The sequence below is a fragment of the Stenella coeruleoalba genome (genome assembly GCF_951394435.1).
Source record: "Stenella coeruleoalba genome assembly, chromosome: 2".
Classification (NCBI taxonomy): domain Eukaryota; kingdom Metazoa; phylum Chordata; class Mammalia; order Artiodactyla; family Delphinidae; genus Stenella; species Stenella coeruleoalba.
In genome coordinates, this window is record NC_137147.1 from 170096230 (window position 1) to 170115128 (window position 18899).

At 38.3% G+C, this 18899-nt stretch overlaps 2 protein-coding genes across 21 annotated transcripts in view; one reads left to right on the plus strand and one right to left on the minus strand.

The window, feature by feature from the left end:
• The window catches only part of PIP4K2A (phosphatidylinositol-5-phosphate 4-kinase type 2 alpha), a 485936-nt gene that overhangs the window by 365160 nt on the left and 101877 nt on the right, over positions 1 to 18899 (minus strand). For 7 of the 20 annotated variants that reach the window (XM_079913299.1, XM_079913294.1, XM_079913292.1 and 4 more), the window contains one exon: positions 9505 to 9566. The exons of 2 other annotated variants lie outside the window; for them this stretch is intronic. The gene's annotated coding sequence lies outside the window, so the exon portion shown is untranslated. Of the gene's footprint in view, positions 1 to 3253; positions 3350 to 5112; positions 6731 to 9504; positions 9567 to 18899 lie in introns of those variants that run through there. 11 more of the 20 variants (XM_079913288.1, XM_079913287.1, XM_079913304.1 and 8 more) reach the window with 6 other exon arrangements.
• ARMC3 (armadillo repeat containing 3) overlaps positions 1 to 18899 on the plus strand; it is a 90364-nt gene that overhangs the window by 28923 nt on the left and 42542 nt on the right. The window contains exons 4-9 of the mRNA XM_079913326.1: positions 1481 to 1549; positions 1795 to 1970; positions 4347 to 4541; positions 6952 to 7135; positions 13018 to 13170; positions 13272 to 13377. Coding sequence (XP_079769452.1) covers positions 1481 to 1549; positions 1795 to 1970; positions 4347 to 4541; positions 6952 to 7135; positions 13018 to 13170; positions 13272 to 13377 — 883 coding nt within the window. The remainder of the gene's footprint in view (positions 1 to 1480; positions 1550 to 1794; positions 1971 to 4346; positions 4542 to 6951; positions 7136 to 13017; positions 13171 to 13271; positions 13378 to 18899) is intronic.

Here is an 18899-nt window from a genome sequence, read left to right on the forward strand (position 1 = left end):
CAGACCTGGGCTAAATTCATATGTAGAAAGGAATTTCGTGGCCCAGAGAATCCTCTGATGAAAACTTTTAACTTGTTTGGGCACAGCAAGGGGGTGGTGGCACATACAGATGCAGCAAGGGGCCCTCTCCCTGTGGGAGCAGATGCTTCCTGCAGGGAAACACAAGGAGCAGAGAGTACACAGGGCCAGAATCTTCCTGACCTCATGGTCAGCGTTGTAGCAGAAACTCTGAAGTAGATGGAAGATTATCTTGTATACTAAGTGGAGAATGTACTTGGAGATCTAAAAGCCCAGAAATGCTTTTCTTCTAGCATGTAAAAATAGGGAACTTTGGTACAACCTTCCAAAAAATCATTGCAAACAACACAGACTGGACTCATAAGAGTGAGAAGAGAATGACAGCATGCTTTTCCAGAGGGGGCACCTCTGCCTAGTTTACCAGGACACTTGGAAGGATCTGACTATTATGCCATGGCTATTATTTCTAGACCTGTGGAGGTAATGCGTTTTTCAGAGGAGTTTCGACTGTAAAATATGAAGTCCTACGCTTCCCCAAAACGCAATTATTCTTTTGCGCTGAAAGCCTATGCATGCGCATATATAGCTAGCTGTAAGTTCGCTATCCCTCTTTGAGCCATTTTGAACAGAACAGAGAGAAAGAAGTTTTGACAGGTTGAGGAACAGCCACATCCCTGAATCACACAGGAAAAGGTGTCCAAGAAAAGGCAAACGTATCCAGCGGTTAATTCCCGAGACCATCTGCTTCAGCTGCTGCAAAGTGAATTTTTCCAAACTTCTGGTAACACTAATCTTGGCTTACAGAAGAGATAACCGACCAAGAAGAGAAATTGCAAAACTGAAGTAGCAGCTATGCCTTATTTCTCAGAAAAAGGGGGTTAAGGATGGCAAGAAAGAAGCAGGGGCATAATTGTCTAGCTTTAATTAGGCTCCTGTAAATAATACAAAAGTGAACTTTAAAAAATTAATATACTTATCTTTAAGCATCTTTGGCATTTCTGATAAGCAAATGGAACATATACAAGATGTATTTATGGGAAAAGGCTGAGGATAATTCTTATTTGCATTTTATACTAGTTTTATTAAAATCTAAATTTAAAAATATCCTCCCAACAAAACAAAAAGAATTACTGTTATATCATAAGCAAGTGTAGGGCACAGTAACTCAACTTTACTGATGGTGTTCTAGGCACTTTCGTGCATTTATGGTTATCTTTTCTAGTGTTTTGGAAGGTCGTACAGCTGAGCAATCAAGCAACATGGGCTATAGTCTGTCTGGGGTCAGACAGACCTGGGTGTGAAACCCGTCCCCACCTCTTACTTGCTGTGTGATTGTGAACCTCAATTTCCTTATCTGTAAAATTAGGTAATAATAGAACCTATCTCATAAGGAACTATTCCACAGACATTGCCATTATTATTATAATTAATAAACATTAATATTCTGTTTCTTCTTTTGTAGATGATGTCAAAAAATTGTTAAGGGAGTTAGATGTCATGAATTCTGTGATTGCTCAGCTGGCCGCAGAAGGTAACTCTGCATCCTCCATCTATCAATATTTCAAAAATGGGGAATGATTTATTGTTCGCATCTGATTAAAGTACTGATTGAAAATAGTTTATGAAACACCAATTCTGTATTGTCATTAAACTCTCTCAAACTAAGATGGGCTCCAACCAAGGTAAGATCTGTGGAGCTTTGGTTTTCACAGCGTGGTTTAACATAATGGTTGAATAAGCCTTTACATACTTGTGTTATTTGTTTTTGATACACAGAGGAAGTAGTTATCCATGAGTTTGCTAGTCTTTGCCTAGCAAACATGTCTGCAGAGTATACCAGCAAAGTGCAAATATTTGAACAAGGTGGATTAGAGCCTCTCATCAGACTGCTAAGCAGCCCAGACCCGGACGTGAAGAAGAATTCTATCGAGTGCATTTACAACTTGGTCCAGGTGAGGTTAATTTCTAACAATGAGTTTTGACAAAAGCTGGTTATAGAATTTATTTTCCCATTAAAAAAAGGACAAAGCTTTAAAAAAAAGGTCCAGTTTTAATTAAAATCACTCCTTCTCAGTACTATTTAGTAGTTATCATTCAGAGGAAAAATAATGGAAGTTTAGAGTCGATACCTTTCAGTTTTCACGTTTTGTAAGTAATTGTCCCCCATAAAAGGGCATTTTAAAAGAATAGAATGGGCTTGCAAATTAAGGCAGGATTATACTAGGTAAGTACTATTTCTTCCAAAACAGGAACTCTAATATTAGTGTTGAACTAGTTTTGACCTAGGCAGTTAACTGTTGATCTAATCTTGGTGATCCAATTGGTTGGTATCATCTGCCTTACACAATGTACCAAGATTTTGGATTCACCTTATTTGTTGGTGAAAAGTTGAGTTTTGCTGAACAGAACTCATCATTCACAGTTGCAAGATGCTACCTCACTGTGATGCTTTCCTTCATAATGGAAGAAACACCCTACCCACCCTCCGCCCACAACCTGTCCTGTCCTCTGGCCCCTCCCCTCCAATCCCCAACCCAGCACACACACCCTCACACCCCCAGCAGGTCAGCTTGCTGCCACTTTGGACAGCCTCCTCTGCTTCTTTTCCTGTTCAGGTTCCTGAACAATTCCCACACACGTTTGATAAGCTTTAGACCACCTGGAAGTACAAGACACCATTTTAAATAGCCGTCAAGAGAATGTGAAAGAAGAGATATGGAAGCAAAGGTGAAGGAGGTTTCATTGAGAAGCAAAGTATCTAGACAAAATATATAGAAAAAGAGGACAAAGGCACTCATGCCAAAAGGCACCCAAAGCATGCAACCCTGGCCCTGGCATGTCCTTGCCACGTAGCTGGGCACCCACTGGTGTTACCTTTCCTCTTCCTGAAGAGCAAGTGCAGCCATACCCCTTCTCTGGTGACTTTACTTCATCCTATAGCCTAAATAATCCTGAAAACGTGTCTGTGTGTTTCATGCCAAGACTCCTCATTAAGTCTATTTCTCTATATTTTTTATCAAGTGGAAATGAAAAGACTTACCTCCACTATTCTTCATAACAGAAGGACTAGCTAATAACAGTGTATTCATGTCCTAAGGCTGCTGTAACAAAGTACAACAAACTGGCTAAAACAACAGGAACCTATTCCCTCACGGTTCTGGAGGCTGGACTTCTGACATCAAGGTGTCATCAGGGCCATGCTCCGTCTGGGACTCTGGGTAGAATCCTCCCTTACCTCTTCCCAGCTTCTGGTGGTGGCTGTGAATCCTTGGTGGTCCCTGGTTTGCAGCCTCATCACTGCAATCTCTCCCTCTGTCAGCTCTCTCGCCTCCTGTTATAAAGACACCAACCTTATACGGACACCAATAATTACCCACCCTACTCCCCCATGACCTTAGCTTAACTAATTACATCTGCAACGATCCCATTTCCAAATAAGGTCACATTTTGAGGTACTGAGGAGTAGGACTTCAAGATATTTTGCGGGGGGTACAATTCAACCCATAGCAAGCAGCAACCTACAGTTTTTATGTCTGAAGGAAGCTGACTATGAGAGGCCAGTTGAAGGATAGACAGAGGGAAGATAAGCTGGAAGTGGGGTCTTTTCTGTCTTTAATTCTATTTTAAGTTTACCCTGTTTTGATTTAAAATGTCATGATTTAGTAGTCAGAGTTTGGGGGCTTTTCATGACTTTTTTGCTTTGTTTTCTCTGTCGCTCACCCCAACGACCCTCCCTCCGCCACTCACCCAGGATTACAGGCACACCATGCAGAGCGACTTGTCTGGACTCTAATGACCCCTTGCTCTTGTAAATGTCTTAAATTAAGGTTATGTGTCAGAACTAAACCTGATGTAAATTTGCATGCACAGGTCCTGCCAACAGCACTGCATGCAGATTAGTATTTTATAAACCATCCATCTGAATGACAATAATAAGGAATTGATACCGTCATTTCATTTTATCGACTACTATTTGAAACAGGGTATAGCGTGTGAAAAGAATTTCATTATGCATAGATTTTATTGTGATGCTGTTTGTAGTAAGAGGAATTTTCTGTATAATAAAAAAACAGTAGCTGCTGAGAAGTCATAGATCATGCCTATTTCCTATTACTGACAAGGTCTGTATAGTTAAAATGAATATTTTGGTGTTGTCAATCCAGGGTTTGCTTATATTTGTTTGTGAGTTATTTTGGAAGCAAATCCAGAATAAAAGATGGGAACATTATAACTTATAATGTTCTTTGTTAAAAAATAGAAGCTCTCCATTCTTAAGACTGTATTTTGCTTTAAAAACCACTTATTTGAACATTTATATTTCCTGGCAGGATTTTCAGTGCCGAGCGACACTTCAAGAACTAAATGCAATCCCTCCTATATTAGATCTCTTGAAGTCAGAATATCCAATTATTCAGTTGTTGGCTCTCAAAACCTTAGATGTTATTACAAATGATAAGGAGTGCCGGGCAATGCTAAGAGACAGTCAAGGAGTGGACCATCTTATTAAGATCCTAGAAACTAAGGTACCTGTAACATTCATTCAACTCTCTATGAGGAGATGTATCTCTCCTAAGTGTTGTTATAAAATACAAATTATAGAATATTTTTTAAATGAAATTTTATTATATTTAAGCATGATGCTAAGTAGAATGGACTAATTTGCTTATTGCTACATAGTTTACCAGCACAATTAAATCAGACAATTGGTAGAGGGCATTCTAAAATAATTTAATTTTTTAAAATCTTCTGATTTAAGATTTTTAAATTTTTGTTTGTGTTCTTATGTTTTCTTGAAACATCTAGAATTAGTCTTTTAACCTTTGTCTGCCCCAGTTTTCTTTAGGGTAATGCAAGAAGAGTCATTTACCACACATGATGGAGGGTAACCTGCTTTACTCAGTCTACTGATTTAAATATTAATTTCACCTAAAAAATGCCTTCACAGAAACATCTAGAATAATGTTTAACTAAATATCTGGATACTGTGGGCTAGCCAAATTAAAACATAAATATTAACCATCGCTAGTCTATCTGGCATCCGTACACAGCTCCTAAATCATTAATCTCCAAATAAAGACAAAAACAAGATCATACTTCCACTTAACATGGTCCAGCTGTCCTGTGTACAACAAAACACACACTGTCCCCTTCCCCATAGGAGGATGCAAAGTCCTTGGATGATGTTTCCTCTTCTCCTTGACATCCCATAATAAGATGTAAAATTAACCGTACTTAAATACCATATTGTAAAGGCAGTACATCTCATGTTGCCTGAGGGGATAAGAGAGAGAAGAAAAGGATATTTCATGCACACACACACACACACACGCACATTCATAACAAAATAAGGAAGCAATACTCATGACAATTATAGTCCTCTTTTCTGTAACTGATCACATGGTTGTAGTTGGTATTTATAACTACCTTCTTCCGATACCCGTTCCATATTCCGCTTGCCCTCAGCAAGCACCTCAGCTCATCTTGATTCTTTTTTTTTTTTTTTTTGCGGTACGCGGGCCTCTCACTGTTGTGGCCTCTCCCGTTGCGGAGCACAGGCTCCAGACGCGCAGGCTCCGCGGCCATGGCTCACGGGCACAGCCGCTCCGCGGCATGTGGGATCCTCCCGGACCGGGGCACGAACCCGTGTCCCCTGCATTGGCAGGCGGACTCTCAACCACTGCACCACCAGGGAAGCCCCATCTTGATTCTTTACTTGATGTGGTGACCCAAACCTTCATTCCTGAAGAGCCTGGACCATTAGTAGTGGTACCCAGATTGGGTCATTATAGTTTTCCATCAACCTTAATCACAGGGTATGGTATTACTAAGAAATGCCATAAGGGACCCCCTGTATTCCAGGCATAGTCTTCCTCACCTCTGTTGTGGAGCAGCAGTCCAATTTCCCTTGGATAGGTGGGCTCAATCACCCCAATCAGCACAGTAACTCTCTTCTTTGCCTGTTGATTCAGAACCATGAGGCTCCCAAAGAGGCCAGGTGGCAGTCTTAGCTTTTAGTTCTGTGGACTCATGGTTGTGTCTCCTGGTGGAAGTATCCCTCCCTTTGGATCTAAGATTTCTAGATCAGCAGAGCATAAGGTTTACAGGTACAGGAAACAAAATGTTTGCTACTGAATTGCCATGGGTAATAGTGAGTGGTGCCACTCCCATATCCATTCCTTGGTTCCTGGGAGTAACAGCAACATATAGGATGCTGTTCCAGAGAACATATAGCCCTGCAAGTTAGCTAGCCACTTAGCTAGCGCTGTCACTGTGTCTTGCATAGGCCATTCTATCAAGCCAGCTGCTTCAGGATGGTAGGGAACATGGGAAGGCCAGTGATTTCTGTGACCATCTGCCCACTGCTGCATTTCTTTTGCTGTGAAGTGAGTTTCTTGATCAGAACCACTGCTGTGTAGAATACCATGGCAGTGGAGCATCTTTACTGTGATTTCTACCTTAAATTTCTAACTGTTCAGAAAAGGCTTCAGTTTTCCACTGCTATGGGGATTCTGGAGATTCCTCAGGCAAGAAAGCCACACACTCACAATACCTCCCTCTACCAATTGGAGATTTTAAGGAATATACTTTCTTTCAGCTTCTGTCTGCTTTTTCAAAAAATATTTTCTTTAGATTTTAAACTTGTCGGTGGAAGTCTGTTTGAGCAACACCACTTGGATACCATTACTGGAAGTTTCCAGCAACTATTTTTTATCTGTAAAACATTTTGGAATAGGGGAAATGAGAAGAGATGGGACTAATGGTCAGGGAGAGAGATGTCACATTAATAAACAGAACTGTTTCCTTGGGCCTCTGTCACAACAAAATTAATTACATTATGTTCTGACTGATCTGAGTCCCTCTTGTAATAAAATTTGGAAAGTGTGGATTGCTTTTATTACAATTTTCTAAAGTTGTGTTTGCTTTTATTATTAGGAATTGAGTGACCTTCATATAGAAGCGCTTTCCGTGTTGGCCAATTGCCTTGAAGATATGGATACCATGGTGATGATTCAGCAGACAGGGGGTCTTAAGAAGCTCCTATCATTTGCAGAAAACTCTACAATTCCTGATATTCAAAAGAATGCAGCAAGAGCAATTACTAAAGCCGCTTATGATCGTATGTCTCATTTTGTATAAACTAAGCATACCTATTTCCTCCTGTAGTCTTGATTTCAATTAGTACTAACAAATGCTACAGCATTTGTCTGCTTTTAGATGGTCATTTGAGGATAGTACTATACTTACTATTCAAGATCAAAATTCATCTCAATGCTAGTAAGTAAAAGTAGAGATTGCTTTGTCCAGGATTTAATAAACTCAATATGATTTAATTATAACCTATTTTTAAACAGTTCATTCCTAAATTAAGTTTTAAGCTTTTATTTCTCCTGATTTTGAAATTTTACAGAATGTATGCACTCTCTGTAATCCCGAAAACATCATTTCAATAAATCCACATTTGGAATGATATCTATACAGTAATTTCGAGTTGCAGCTGGAGTCTAGCTGTTCCATGTTATATAGCTGTGAAAAATAATATGCTCATACTATACACAAAATACAATTTTCATTTCACTGGCAAGCTATGTTGACATAAATCTGTAAAATATGGGAGATTAATTACATCGTGAGCACTGAAGATAAAATTATAATTTCAATTTATGTATATTTGGAGTATTTTATTTAATAAAAGATGTGATTTTATTTTCCCCCTTCCACATCACCCCTCTTATAAATGATGACAGCTTTGACTAGTTTAAGTGATTTATATTCTAAACATATATACTCACATCTGTATATATGTCTATATTATGGGAAACATTTCCTTTTCAACCCATACTGGATTTCTTCAAAGTTTTAATGCAGTGTGCCAAATTTCACCTCCCAGTACTAAGTCAATAGAGAGGGGCCTCATGAGTTACATCATACAGGCCAAATCTAAAGACAGCCTGTAAAATTAATTTTGACAAAATTGCTTAATTCAGAATTCTCCCAAAAGGAACTTAGGCGTTGTCATTACCTGGTCAGTTCTGTTCTCCATCTATCCCAGGCCTTCTTAGTTATTTGAGACCAGATGAGAGGGCAATGGAAAGACATGAGCAATGTCAAACCTAAAATTTTTACGTATCTCAACTTCTCTTTGGGTTTCGGCCCCTCTTGTGATACAAGTTTCGTGAGTTTATTACCCATCACTCGATACAGTAGTGAAAAGAGCACGGGACGGAGAGCTCTTGCACTCTAGTTCTACTACTAATTACGCTATTGGCACTGCAGTGACCTAGGGATGTGTCTGTGAGTGAGCTACAGACTATCTGGACTGTTTATGAATTCATTTATTAATGTTTATTAAGCCCCCAGTTTGTATCAACAAACCCAGGGCAGGCAAGTAAGCAGGCAGTCGCGATGCCGTGTTAAACGTGCCTGATGATGGGGGAACAGGATCCCCCAGGAGGGTCCACCTAACGCAGACTCGGGTCAGACAAGCCTTCCTGGAACAGGTGATTTACAGGCTCAGACCTAGAGGAGATGAGGGAAACTGGCTGGGCAAAGAAGGTCCTGGTGGGTCGGGGGGGCTCAGCAGTGCTCTGAGGAGAAGGGACAGTGTGTAGTGGCCAGAGAGGGACAGAGCGTGGTGAGTTCCAGAGCTGAAAGTTTTCAGAATGGCCAGTGAATAGAGTGCAGCAGAAAACTGAGAGTCCAGGCCGGAGAAGTAATGAGGCGCCACATGCTAACGGGCATCACGAGCCAAGTTTAAGGGCTTTGGACTTTATTTTCATGGCAACAAAGCACCCCTCAAGTGACTTAGAGGGGGGAGGGAACCCTACAGATTTTCACTTTTTAGAGAAAGAGCACTCTTGCTGCAAAGTGGAGAAGAGATTAGACATGCACAGGACCAGATGCAGGAAGACCGGGAAGGGGACTCGAGGTGAGAGGAGGGGGGTCCTGAAGCAGAGCCGAGGTGGTCGTGATGGACTCAGAGGCGTCTGCAAGGAGACCCAGCAGCACGGTGCTTGAGGGTCCATATGGGTTTGTTGAATGACTCTGTGGGTTGGGGGAAGAAGAAGGTAATGCCAAGGACAAGGCCTTCTGGCTTGGACAGCTGGACGTAGAATGGTGCCACTCACAGAAATGGGGAACTCAAGAAGAAGGGCAGGTTTTGATTGAAGGAAAGGAGATGAGGTCTGTTCTTTTTTGAAAAATTGTAAAATACACATAGTATAAAATTCACCGACTTCACCATTTCTAAGCGTACAGTGCAGTGGCATTAAATACATTCATGTTGTGCTACCATCACCACCATCCAGCTACAGGCCTCTTCGTCTCACAAGCCTAACCTTCTGTACCCAGGAATAAATAACTCCCCCCTTCTCCCTCCCTGCAGTCCTTGGAAACCATTCTTTCTGTCTCTGTGAGTTTGACTACAAGTACTTATATAAGTGGAATCATACAATATTTGCCCTTTTGTGATTGGCTTATTTCACTCACCATAATGTCCTCAAGGTTCATTCATGTTGTAGCATGTGTCAGGATGTCCTTCCTTTTCAACTCTGAAAAATATGCCATTGTATGATTATATCACATTTGTTGATCCTTTCATCTGCTAATAGACACCTGGATTGCTTCCACCTTTTGGGTACAGTGAATAATGCTGCTATGAACACAGATGTACAAATATCTCTTTGGGCCCCCGCTTCCAGTTCTTTAGGGTATATATCCAGAATTGGAATTGCTGAATCATACGGTAATTCTACGTTTACTAATTTGAGGAACTGCCATACTGTTTTCCATAGCAGCTACACCATTTTACATTCCCATCAACAGGGCACAAGGGTTCCAATTTCTCCACATTCTTGCCAACACTTGGTATATTCTGTCTTTTTTTCTTTTTTTTAATAGTAGCCATCCTAATGGGTGTGAAGTGGTATCTCTTTGTGTTTTGATTTGCATTTCCTTCATGGTTAGTGATGTTGAGCATCTTTTTCATGTGCTAAATGGCCATTTAAAAAATCTTCTTTGGAGAAATGCCTATTCAAATCCTTTGCCCATTTTTAAACTGGGTTTAAAATTTTTTTTGTTATTGAATTGTAGGAGTTTTTATATTTTCTAGATATTAACTCTTTATCCGATATATGACTTGCAAATATTTTCTCCCATTCTGTGGGTTGCCTTTTTAACTCTATTGATTGTGTCTTTTGATGCACAGACATTTTAAACTTTGATGTAGTCCAGTTTATATTTTCTTAACTCCATTCATAAGTAGGTTTTTACAAATGTTGCTCCTTATACTGTTCCATATTCATTTATAACATTCTCTTTTTACTTTCCATCATCATAAAAGTTTTTTGTAGGCTAGGGTTAGGGTTAGCATTGTCATTGCATGTCAAAAACACAGTTGAAACAAAACCACATAATATACACTCTTTAAGTTTTGTTTGCTGAGTAAAGTTTTAATATGCACCCCTAAATTAGTATGCCTTTGACCTGGCACCAGGAGGAGGAAGGTGTTAACTACCATTTTGCCATGAGGTTTATGAACTGCATTAACATCTCAGCAGGAGCACAGGTGGCCCACTAGCAACTTCTGAGAATGGGTAAAGAAAAGCATCATTACATACAGATTTATTTTCAGATACAAAACCTCATGCCTTTAAATTTAGTGATACTGAACAAATGTTATTTTTAAAGGACATTATTCTATTAGTAGCATAATTACCTTGCCATCTTTACTTTCTGTGTAATTAACACGTAAATACTTCTCAGTGTAGCAATTCAATGAAGGTACTTGGTTAATATGTTAATTCATCTTTTAAATCCATTATAGCCACGCTGCAGTCAGCACTTTTGAGGTTTGGTGAACACAGCTGGATTTTGAGAACACTCCCAGCAGGGTTGAGAAACTAATTGCCCACAGTATTTAAATTAGTTTTTAAAAATTGTTCCAATAATTGTGTATACACTGTTTATTGTAACCATCATATACTCCAAAGTTAGTCTTTTCAAATTAATTCTTTTGGTCGATTTTCTTGATAGAATCCACTCAGAGTGTTCTGTTTAGTGAAGTTGATTGAGCATCATCTCGGAAGTCTTTTTTTTTTTTTTTTTTTTTTTCGGTACGCGGGCCTCTCACTGTTGTGGCCTCTCCCGTTGCGGAGCACAGGCTCCGGACGCGCAGGCTCAGCGGCCGTGGCTCACGGGCCCAGCAGCTCCGCGGCATGTGGGATCTTCCCAGACCGGGGCACGAACCCGTGTCCCCTGCACCGGCAGGCGCACTCTCAACCACTGCGCCACCAGGGAAGCCCATCTTGGAAGTCTTAATTATAAATCTGAGGACTTTAAGTCAGAGATTCTGGAAAAGTTTGAGATCTTGTTTATTCAGGGAAAACTAATAAGGACTACATATATTTTAAAACATTTTAGGGGCCATATACTTGAGATTTAAGTATTAATCGCAGCTTGTTAATGAAACAGTTATGGCCTGACTGAATTCCAGTTTTAAATGAAAGGAGCAGGGATTAAAATGATAGGATTATAGGACATGGTTCATGATTGCTTTAAGACGAATGAACAGAAGTGTTAGTGACTTAGCTTGTGCCAGTGATGGCCAGATTGCTCCGGCATACATCTGTGTATCAGAGGAACAAAGGCCAAAACAGTATTTGCAAAGGTGGTGACATCTGACCATGATACCGCTTCTGTGAAAAAGGTAATTTTTAAAAATCATTGTTGAAAGAAGACAAAACAATAAAAGTGGAAACCTAGTTGCTATAATTTCTGAAGATATCTCTGGGAAAAAAGTTAATTAAGATATGTACAAGTAGTGAATTATTTCCACATGTTGATGTAATCTAAGGTAGTATCAGCATTTTTTGCAGAGATCTTTATTCTAACAAAATATTCTTCTCTTGTATATCAACATCCTAAGAGCACATATCACACATTCTTCCATTTTAATCATTTACATTGACTTTATAAAGGTTAATTAATGAGAACCAAACCTATGACAAAATTTTCTTAGGAACTGTAAATAAATTAGCAAGGAATTATTTGTAAGCTGTTTCTTTTCCAACTTGTCTCTGGTTCTGTTATAGCATTAAAACTGAGTTCGGTTTAATATATATTTTTTCTAGTACATGCTTTTAATAAATAGTAATTTATTTAGAATTAACTGTAGAACACAAAACAAAAATTGTTTAATGTTCTAATTTAATTCAATGCAGTATTTGCTTTTGTATAGTGATGAGATTGTCATTTATTAAAAAATCAAACTAAATAGAGGAACATCGGGAACAAAAAGAACATTAAAAATACTTTGGTTTTGGTTTTAATTTAGTGTTTTATAGTGGGGTTAATATCATGGTATGTACTTAAGAATCATAACTTTGTTTTCAAACGGAACTGTGCTATGTTTATGTTATTTTATGTTTATGGCAACTTAGCAATTAAGTAATTATTATAGTTTTTGCTATGTCAGCATGTATTGTAACAAGATAAAAGATGATCATAAATTCTTAAGACTTGGGATCATATCAATACTTTATTACTCATTTTGACTTTCTCCTCCTCTCTGCTCTGCTCTTGAGCATCCAGCTCACAAGTTTGTGCGTCTTAGGCATTCTTCAAATATAGGGCTTTGTATTTAAAATAAACAGGTTTTTGTATTCAGTGAGAAGAGCGCATGTGAACACAGCACCATGACAGGCATATGACTGATGTTAAATAAGTTCTTGCTAAGTCTGAAGCTTGCCTCTTTCTTATTACAGAATTTTCTCTGCCATAGTACTGATATCATATGAGGGAAAATGAAAAAAATGCAATGCCCATAATTCATTTCGCATAATCACTGTGTTCTAAAGGATAAATAGGTACATATTTTAGACTGTGACTAAAGCTAACAAATAGTTTGAATTCCTATCATATTTTGGATGCGGAAGTCTTTACACTTGCACAGTTTTTGCAGCAAAATTCTGATTTTTTTTTCTCCCTTTTGGTTTATGAAAGCTGAAAATAGAAAACTTTTTCACGAACAAGAAGTTGAAAAATGCCTTGTAACCCTTTTGGGTTCTGAAAACGATGGAACTAAAATTGCCGCTTCCCAAGCTATTTCGGCAATGTGTGAGAATTCGGGCAGCAAAGAATTTTTCAATAATCAGGGTAAGCAAACTGGAAAAGGCCACTTTGAACATTTTTAGGTTGCCGTATTCTAGTTCACATCGATGTCTGTAAAGTCACATTTTACCTTTCTTTTTCTGTAGGGATCCCACAGTTAATTCAGTTACTAAAAAGTGACAATGAAGAGGTAAGGGAAGCTTCGGCCCTTGCCCTGGCGAATCTGACCACTTGTAATCCCGCTAATGCAAAGTAAGTACAAAAAGACTCATTCAACAGGGACTTGTTTATGGGATATTTAACAGTCCAAGATGTCCTCATCGTAATCTCCTGGCTTTCAAGGCAGTTTACATATTCTTTCAGATGCTTCTATGTTGAGTTATTTATTCCTCAGGAACCCTTATGAAAATAAGAGTCAGCAGATAAGCCTGTTTTCCAAAGACATTACAAAATCTTGAGGGTTTCTGGGCTTGCTGGGAAAATGTGCAGGCCATTTGATGCAGGTAACAGGCTAAATCTTGTAGAAGGTTCCAGAACAGAGAAAACTGGCTAATGTTGGAAATATTAAAGACAGTCTACAAATATTGGTAAATCAAGAAAAAAATTTTAAAGAACCAATTTTAAAAGGACATAAACATTAGATAAATCGAGAAACATTTTAAAAGTCCATTGAAAACAACATATATGGGTATATACTTATGGAGAAGGGTTGAAAAGGAATGTCCTCCGTATTCCAAACACTGCGAAATGTAATTTATATTCATTTAAAATTTTAATTGTCTAGATATTCCATCTACTAATGAGGAAACTGAAGCTCTGCAAGTTTCCCTAATTTTCCTGGGTACATATATTCATTCAACTCGATGAGCTAGAAATTAAAGCCAGATCTGTTAGACCCCAAAGCCTTACTATTTCCTCTACAGAAGATACAGTTGCCTTATAAAACAGTAAGAATTTTTAGAAGGCAACTTTCATAAATAAAATGATTATTGCCATTTGCGATAACATGGATGGGCCCTGAAGATATACTGAGTGAAGTAAGTCAGATGGAGAAAGACAAATATTCTATGATTTCACTCTTATGTGGAATATAAAAAACAAACCAACAAAATAAATGAACAAGCCCAATCAAACAAAAACAAATGTATCGATACAAAGAACAGAGTAGTGATTACCAGAGGGGAAGGGGCGGGGTGGTGGGGCGTGGGAGTGGGAAATGGGTAAAGGGGATCAACTGTATGGTAACGGATGGAAACTAAATTTTTGGTGGTGAGCACACCATAGTGTATACAGAAGTAGAAATATAATGTACATATGAACTTACATAATGTTACAGGCCAATGTAACCTCAATAAAAAGTATATCTAAATAAATAAAGAAGAGTAAAAAAATTTTATTTACCTTCCCTAAATATGGTACGAGTATTAGTCAGGGTTCTCTAGAGAAACACAACCAATAGGAGAGATATATATATGAGATTTATTATAGGGATTGGCTCATGAGCTTATGAAGGCTGAGAAGTCCCACGATCTGCTGTCTGTGACGTGGAGAACAAGGTTGTAAAGGTCAGTCCCTTTACAGTCCCTGGTGAGAACCAGGGGCACTGATGTCCAAGGAAAGAAGATGGCTGTCCCGTCTCAAGCAGAGAGCAAATTTACCCTTCCTCCTCTGTTCTGTACAGTTCCTCAGTGGATTGAATGATGCCCACCCACGTTGATAAGAGGGATCTTTATTCAGTCTGCAGATTCAAATGCTGACCTCTTCCAGAAACACCCTCACAGACACACTCGTAAATAATGTTTCACCATTATTGACTGGGCATCCCTTAGCCCGGTCAAGGTGACACATAAAATTAACCATCTCAGTACGTTAGTTTTTAACACTCATTTATTATTGTTTTGTGGCATTGTGCCTAAAATTACCCCTTTCTTACTTGAAATAAATCCTCCTCCATCCCCATCATATAGTTCATCTGTCTCTTACCCTTTCTTTCTTTTTCCATACTCCCACACAAATATTTTATAAGACCTTAATGGAATGACTAAAAATCTAACAATGTCCAATAAAAACGTAGCTGAAATGCATAAGCATCAAAACAAAATTACGTTCCTTTAATAGCTACAATCTTTGACATGATAATTTCCTAAATTCAGGGCCATCATCATCTGTATGAATGCACACACATTTCTAGAATATTGGGTCATAGTAAGTAGCAATTTGAAAACAACATATTCAGTGATTTTTACAGTGTAGTCATGCCAGTGCAAAAATCTTATGACACAAAACACTTCTATCTCCAGTGCCTTTAGATTTATATATTACCTAACACACTCTAAAAGGTCTCCAGTGTACACAGCCCTCTTGATTTGATGTGAGTTTGCCTGGCTTACGTCGTTTTATATAAAATCATAGAAAATTAGGATGGCAAGTAGTTCTAAAAGAAGCTGCCTTCAGATCTTCTCTCTCAATTACCTATTTATGAGATTTTTGTCTTCTGCCAGTATAGTTCCATTTTGTCAACACAGGGAGGCCAATTAGGGCTAAATGTTGCCTGACTTTTCCTCTATGACTATCAACCTTATTTTTGTAATTTAATTTTTTATAAATTTTAATTGCTGTCATTTCTTTAACCTATTATGTACCATACATTGTGATTTCTTTTTTCCAACTTACGTTTGGTGAGGGAAATGGGACATGAATAAAAGTGTTTTATGGATTTTTTTTGAGGTCTGTATAGCTTTTACTTTGGACTTTTTTGAGCTAAAAGGTACTGAAAATTAATGGTTTTGAGGAGGAAATGGAGTCAGATTTGACCTGTTTGTGCCAAATGCTGAAAACTGGGGTTGAAAAAGATTTTATAGTCAATCAAAAGGAATGAACACAAACAAGCCCCATTGTCGATCCTTCTAGGGTGGTACTTACTGAAGCCGACCACAGCAGAACAGACAACAAAGATGACTGGTTATTTGTAGTAAAAAAATGTTTCCTACCCAGATCATTTTTAAAAGATTATCTTAAACTCGGCATTGGTGAGTGTTTCCAGCATCGATTTTTAGAAGCAGTCCATTTCATCAGCTTTCCTAGCAAAGTGCTAGCTATAGGAGCAAGGCTGAGTCCCTGCCTCTGCTGCTGGGGGGCTGGAGCTGAGGGTTAGAAATAGTTAGAAAGTTGCTTTTCCACCACACCTAAGTAGTAAGAGAAGAAGGCAAAAACCCAGAGCTATTGTCTTCCAGGTGCATTTGGTAGCTGTTTGGATACCTGATAATTGCTAGCCTTTTTTTTTTTTTTTTTTTTTTAATGCAGTTAAGCCCTGAGAATTCTAATTTTGTTTGTTAAAATGTAACCCCTTCCCCTACACTTCTATCTCAAGTGCCTAAAATGGATTTCTAATTCTTACACTCAGGGTACCTTCTGGAGCTGGAGACTCATTTCATGAACTGAGTAGTAACTGGCATGTTATGACAACATATAATGCTGGTATAATTTCCTTTATGTAACTGAGTTTTGCTTGGAAAGTTGTGGGTAAATCAGAATTTTCTGAAGTAAAGAAAATAATCAACCAGAGGAAAGAGGAACATACTTTGCTGTGACTCTCTTTGCAAAACTGGCAAATGCTTTTTTAAGTCAAAGTATTTTTATAATCTAAAAACAGAATTTTATAATATACATAAAATAATTTACAATCTAAAATACCTGGATTCAGATTTGTGCTCTTGCAAGAGAAAACACACCCAAATGTAATAAAATAGGAGAATGATGAGAAATTTGGTAGCAATGATAAATAAATAACCAGGTCATCCATACCCCTTGGTGGAAGATTTTCAACTTGAATTATAAGTATCTCTTTAATTGGTACCAAAAGATCTTGCCTAATTGTTATTTTCTGTGAATGAGGCTTCCTAGATAAAGTCTTCTAGACACTTGAAAATTTACTTCTATAATCAACAAAGCTTTTAAAAATTTGTAATGAGTTTGAATCAAAACTTTGGGGGGGTGGGGTATGGTTATCATTTTGAGTCAGTGGCTCTCCTACGCTCCACAGTGGTGTCGTCAGGGCCCCTTAGGGAAGGTGGGTGCTTGCCTCCTCTCTGAGTGTAGCCTCTAGGTGGGGTGCCTTTGGGGTTGGTGCATTTTATTGACTCCTACTGGCAGGCTGGCAGTGTTAATATTCACTGCTGTCTGTAGATTTGATTGGCAGGCACAACCCTGCCGAGGTTCTCTTCAGATCCCTTCCTTTCAGTCAGTGAAAAGCTTGGATACCAGGTAACCAAGCTTTATCAAAGTTTACATAAAAGCAGTAAGGGAGGACCTGAGGCCACTGCTCTAAGGGGTGTTTTGGTCTTCACAGGCCATTTCTTTCTTCCTTTCTTTTTTTTCTGATAGTTCTCATGTGTGTTCTGGATATGTGAAGTCTCCAGGTATTGAGTTATGGATAAGTAAAATTGTAGTTAAAAAAATAATTTAACAAACACAAATCCCTTTACTTACAAACAAGCCAATGTCAGAGAGTAAAATGATGAAGCATAAAATAGATATATTCTGAGAGTACAGTCACCTCCCAGAAGTGTTTTGCTATAGGCCTTTTGTATGACCATCCTCTCTGCGTGGAATGTTCTTCTACTCCAGGATGCCCACCGCTCAGTCTCTCACCCCCTCAGGTCTGCCCAAATGTGGTGACCACAGTGGTTACAACTGTACCACCCACACACATACTCCATCCTCCTTTCCTACTGCCCTTTTCTCATAACTCTTATCATTTTCTTACATACCATACAGCTCACTCATTATGTTCTCTGACCAGCACCCAACACCTTTGTCTGTTTAATTCACTGACACACACTAAGCATCTAGAATTGTGCCCATCCCATAGCAGGCTTTCGGGGGAAAATACAACCAAAAGGAAAAGGACAGTGAAAAACAGAAGGTCTATCTGACAATGCCCATAACTTGAAACAGAAAGTGATCATCTGTATTGTGGTGTTTGTTTGTTTTCACATAATTTGGATCAAAAAGTGGAGAGCTACTTAGCTCTAAGAGTCTTCTAGCCATACTTTTCATTCTTTATTATCTGCAGAAAAAGGTCACTCAAAGTGGACAAAAGGCAATGAATAAGAATAAAAATAACTATTTGAGGGTATAGGAAAAGAGGACAAGAATAGCCAGATTCACTTATTTAAAGTGACAGGGGGAAAACAAGTAATATCATTTTTAAGTGAATAAGTAAAAAGTGAGGTTAAAACAACCCCCATAGAAAGAGATAAAAAAGGAAACCAAGAAGCAATAATGAATTTTAAATAAAAATGTAATCCACTTAGTTAATTTGGACACCATTATCTTTTTTGGTTCACTATTAATCTTTCTGACAATTCTCAATTTATAATACTTTTTGGAAAGGAGAAAGTTGTTCGCTTTTGAAAGAAGTACTATTTCAGCTAAATTTCATGTTATATTTACTTTGTACTCTTTTATCCAAGTAGTCATATCAAAGTTTTATATTATTTATGCAAGTACTGAGAGAATTTATTCTTGGTTCACATTTTCTGAGGGGCAGAGTCTACATATTATAAGAATATTTTACACTATTAATTTATAACATCACTGCCATCTGTTGGATCTGATCAGAATTAGAGTTTTTAAGTTATTCCAAGAATGAAAAGAGTTCAATGCTTTTCATTTCCCAATGTGAACACTAACTAAATGTTGGCTATTGGTAAACAATGAAAAGATTAGAAAATAATACAATTGTTGACTAGATATTTTTCAAAACATACAAT